This window comes from Ochlerotatus camptorhynchus, unplaced genomic scaffold, assembly GCF_037179485.1.
Source record: "Ochlerotatus camptorhynchus isolate MF236.1 unplaced genomic scaffold, CSIRO-AGI_Acam_v1.1 ptg000257l, whole genome shotgun sequence".
In the NCBI taxonomy this organism is placed as follows: Eukaryota; Metazoa; Arthropoda; class Insecta; order Diptera; family Culicidae; genus Ochlerotatus; species Ochlerotatus camptorhynchus.
The window spans coordinates 946,711-951,930 of NW_027040747.1; the positions used below are offsets into that span (position 1 = coordinate 946,711).

General features: G+C 40.7%; 1 protein-coding gene across 1 annotated transcript; it reads right to left on the reverse strand.

The window, feature by feature from the left end:
• Positions 1–4,020: 4,020 nt before the first annotated feature.
• Positions 4,021–4,524, reverse strand: LOC135705029 (larval cuticle protein 65Ag1-like). The gene has a single exon (XM_065226580.1). The coding sequence runs from the start codon at positions 4,448–4,450 to the stop codon at positions 4,139–4,141; it is 312 nt and encodes a 103-aa protein (XP_065082652.1). The 5' UTR covers positions 4,451–4,524; the 3' UTR covers positions 4,021–4,138.
• Between the last annotated feature and the right edge of the window lie 696 nt (positions 4,525–5,220).

Below are 5,220 nucleotides of genomic sequence, written 5' to 3' on the forward strand. Positions count from 1 at the left end.
AAGAGATATCATTATTATACCTTCTCCTTCTAAGAAAACGATGTGCAACGGAATCATTTTTGCGTCGATTCAACTCTCAGCTTCAATCAAGGCTTCAACTTTACTCGTTGCGAATAGTCTCGCAATATCAAAGGAGCTTGTAAAATCAATATCAAGCATTATATTTTGCTTCAATATCACGCGTGATATTGAGAGCGTATAAGAGCGGAAAAATATCAATTTGGTAATGATTATGCCATCACTGGTTGCTATGATGAGTTTCCACCGTTTGCTCGAGGAGCAGCGTGTCAAAATTTTGCTCGCGCAGCAAGAGAATCCGACGTTCTCACACGCCAAGTTGGCAAAATTGCTGGATGTGGCCAAAGAGACTGTGACAAACGTTTTAAAAGTGTTCGGGGAGCGTCTGTCGACCGCCAGGAAGCCTGGAAGCGGTGGCATTCGTAATCCGGACGTGGCAGCGACGACGAAGAAGGTGGCGGTGAAATATAAGCGGACTCCTAACCTCTCCTTCCGGGACGACGCTGGCAAGCTTAATGTCTCCCATACTACTGTGCAGCGGGCCAAGAAACGAGCTGGGTTGTCGACGTTTAAGAAGGTTAAGGTGGCGAACCGAGATTACAAACAAAACACGTCGGCAAAGGTGCGGTCCCGAAAGGTACGGTCTCGTCTGGCAAGCCATATGCATGTGTGGCACGGGAATCATCAATCAAGAGATCTACACCCAGGAGTGCCTGTAAAAGCGGCAGCTACCATTCCTAAAGCAACATAATAGATCTGTGCTGTTCTGGTCGGACTTGGCGAGCTGCCACTATGGGAAAAAGGCAATCGAGTGGTACGATGCAAACAACGTGGTTGTGGTACGCAAATACCACAACCCTCCCAATAGCCCAGAACTCCGCCCTATCGAAAGGTATTGGGCCTTGGTCAAACGGAATCTCAAAAAAACTAATAAGTCCATGGAAATGAGCAGCAGGTTAAATCTAACTGGCGTTGGGCGGCGAATAAGGTCGATGAGACCACTGTGCAAGATTTAGTGGAAGGGGTTAAGCGGAAGGCACAGCAGTTTTGGCAAACCAAAAGAATAAACGAATTGAAATGAATATTAATATTGCGAATCTTATGAAAAATTTCCATCCGCTATCACAGCGTTCTACTACAGCTGTCAAAGTTCCAGTGTGCTGTATATTAAAAAATAAAAATAAAAACAGGGTTAACTATCATATTTGAAGTATTTTGCTGGCGATTCTCTGAAACTTTGTAAATCGGAAAGATTCGATTAAACATCATTTTATTAAATTTATGTCATGTCTAGAGACGACGAAGGATGTGATTTTAGGTTGTATTTGGAGTCAATATTGAAAACGATTGGCAATGATAATGATTTGGGCAAATTGAACTGTATGATGATGTTGAGATTGATGGCATAATGGAAGGTGATAATAATGTTGAAGCTAATGGGATATACAAGCTAACTTTTATATTACATGTAATGGTGATATTAAAGATACTGTTGAAATTTATTATTCCGCATCAACCTTATCTACCACAATTGTTTCCTTTAAATATATGAATTGAACTACCGAAAGTAAAATAAGAAGATTTTTGTGATATGAATTTTGACTGAAAGAATCGATTTTTTGGTTGACCATTTTTTGTGCGTTCCAGTCTTTATTGCCTTCCTTCCACTCTCTCCTTAAGTGCTTTCGTGGACAGCTCCAAATTATAATCTCATACTCTCAGCGTGATACATACATTAGAGGTAAATAATGGAATTAATTAATTTGAAAAATCAGTCAAAATAATGTAAATATAATAGTTTGCTCCTTGGGGGAAAAATTGCTGGGCATCCTGTAAGCAAGGGTTTATTTTTAATTTGCTTTTCAAAGCTGGTGTAAATTTAAACGTGAAAAACACTGTTTCAAAGATACATTGAGAAGTTATAGAATGTCGGTTTAAGTTACAAAAAAAAAACAATAATTCTGATGGGAAACGTTGACTATTTGAAAATTTGAAATGTTATATAAACATTGACAGGTTGATGTCCATGTAAAACACTTCGAAAATCAAAAAAAGCTTCAGCTTTTGAGGTTCAAGCACCGACGAGCCGGCAAGAGCTCAAACAAGATAACTTCAAATTCTTGCCCAAGATGACATACTTAAAATACGATAAGATCTACCGCCATCTACTCATCCGATCGCATCGTATAATGAGCAAAGACACGAACACACGTAGAATTTATATTGGCTTGGTTTGCGTCTCACCTCGTGTGACAGATCTGTTCGCCCGTTTGATAGTTCGAATCGCTCGATTGACAAATATAATTGTGGACAAACGAAATGATCTTATGGCATGTCGGTTCGTCGGTGGTTCAAGTTTCACATATGTTATGTGGTTTCAATTCATGTTCCCTTCCTAAAAAGCGTTACAGCGATAATGCGAAAGAGTGTGGAGCTTTTCACTTGACGATGCATAAACACGATAGCCCATACTCTAAAATCTCAATGGATTCAGGAAGATCCGGGTGTAACTTGATGGCCCTTGCATTTGCTTGACCACTGACCAAGCATCGTTAATTATTTACTATTTATTTGATTTGTTTTCCGTGCTGAGCACCAATGCTACCGACGCCAGCTCCCACACCTGGACCCTACCTATCGACCCATCAACTCATAGACCGGGGACAAACGGCTTTACTTCCCTGGAGCAGCCTTAATCAGATTTTGCTTTATAAGACAAGCCAATCAATTTCGATCAGCTGCTAGGAAACGCATAACAGGGTAACCATTTTTGATATTTCAAACTTGATATATCAAACTCATCTGTTGAGATCTCGGTAAAAAATATCGAATTATTTACTAATTTCTAAGTGCGTTTTACGCTGGGTAAATTCAAAGAAAGGTATGTGTCTGGTCTGTGTCATCCTGTTGGTCGATATTTAAAGGTATGCTTCGACAGCCCATGTTTTGATTCATCTTGAAGTTGGCAGCCACCATTGGGGCTTTTACATTATTTTTTTTTTATATTTTTGAATGCTAACGTAAAATCCAGTTTGATTTTCAGCGAACCCATCGTATAATAGAAAGTTTAATCACAGACTAACAGACATAACAATTGAATATTTCTCACTGTAAACCACCGTCGCTAAAACATTACCGCCATCTGTTGAGTCACTGTGGTGGGTAGTACGTTGAACAGATAACGGTAGTGGGTAAACGTCAAACGCAAGGGAATTGACAATCCACGCCACAGGTAGTGGTACTACCAACTACGATTCTTTTAAATTGACCGTTAAATCACAGGAGTGGAACTTCGGATCAGAAAGTGGCTCCACTTGTCATTTGCGAACACTAGCGCACCTAGCGGTTGAAGGCATCTTCTGCCTGCAGTTAAGATAGGCAGCATGCTATGATAGTGTGAGTGCACATAGAAAACCCGTGTGGACCGCTACCACAACACATCGCTTGTTGAGCCGAAAAACGAACCACTTTTTGATTCACCGATTTGTTTGCACTGTCCCTTCTGTTCTGTGGTTAAATGCTTGTTCGATGAGCAACTTGCGAGTGCTATGTATGTTTGTCTGTGGTTTAATGCTATTAATCTCCTTAGCCAAATGCAAATTTCCACACCGTAGAGTCACACTCTATGTTTTCACTGAATGCGCACTCGAGAGCGCTCTCAAGTGCACTTTCAGTGAAAACACAGAGTGTGGCTCTGCGGTGCGGAAGTTATGAATTTTGATAGGGAGATTAATAGCACTAAACTGTCAATTTTAAGATGGAATAACTGAAAATTCAATTGGATTTAACGTAAGCATTCTATATAAAAAAAAGTAATGAAATAGTCGCAAAGAGCAATACATCCCTCAAATGTAAAAATTAGCGATTTCCATCTACCAAGTTGGAAAATTTAAGTTAATACATTAAGAGGGAAAATGTTAAGGACCATTTCTTAATTTTCTCTTCTTCCATTCCAACTTTAAGCCATCAATTTCAAGTAAAAGCTACATTATTTTGACAATGTGGTTGCGGCAACAATTTATTTAAACGGTTTTCGAAACAATTTTGTACATTTTTGTGAAGTTCGGTTGTTTTATCTACACTAATTTACAGAATGACTTCGGGTGTATGCATTGATGACTTAGACCTTGGGCAGATGGGCACCTTCTGGCTGGAAACCGTTCTCATCGGCAACGTAGTTCACGGTGTAGACCTGTCCGTCAGCGGCGGTGTACGAGTAGCTTCCACGGACGACCAGAGCGACCACATCATCACCAAAGTTCTTCAGCTCAGCCTTCTCCTGGGCCTGGATTCCGTTGCTGGTGTCGTACTGGAAGCTGTATCCATCGGCGGAAACATCGCTGTCGTACTTCAGAACCTGAGCGTCCTTCTCATCGACGGGAGCGGCCAGAGCCAGGGCAATCAGAGCAGCGAAGGCAACGATGAACTTCATTTTGTGGGCTTTTTCTTTTGGATCACTTGGGATGCTACTTTGCGAGAGTTGATGATGTGACTGATGAATTCCAGAACCTTGCCAAAGCTTTTTATACGCACCATTTTGGGGGTTGCTCCATGATGAAAAATCGCAACCGACAAGAATACCACCGATCGTAGAACATCTTCAAAACCTGATGACATTATGTACCGATTCGATATACATGATCGAATCGAGTTCGAGTTTCTTCTGCCGGCTATATAAAATTCAAACTAATCAAATATAACTATCTCAGCACGGAGATGAGCTTATTTTTTCGAGGAAGGTATTGTCTCGAAATTTAGGAACTGGTTTGTTTTGCCACCCGGCAGGTAACACACACCTAAGGCAGTAGTCCGTTGGACTAAGTCGGTGCATTATAATTTTAGCTTATGACTTGGACGGCTTGAACGAGATCAACAGGATTTAATAAATTATTCATGGTGCTGCTTAATGTGTGACAATGTCCTTCACTGCTAGTCTGCGGCTGTGTGATGGCATGCTGTCAGAGGTTATTTTCGGTGCATGGTGATAAGAAACATCACACGGGATGGCATCTTGACCATACATTTTGACCATATAGTCAACTCTCCTTTTTTCCTCTGTTCGGGACATAAAATAACTGCGACTAGTAAATTGATCTATTGTAGTTTATCCTGTGTCCTTAGTTTAGTGCATGTCATCACTCTTGAGAAATGATGAAGTATTCGGTTTTGATACAGTGGTAATTCTTGCTTTCATCGCATGGA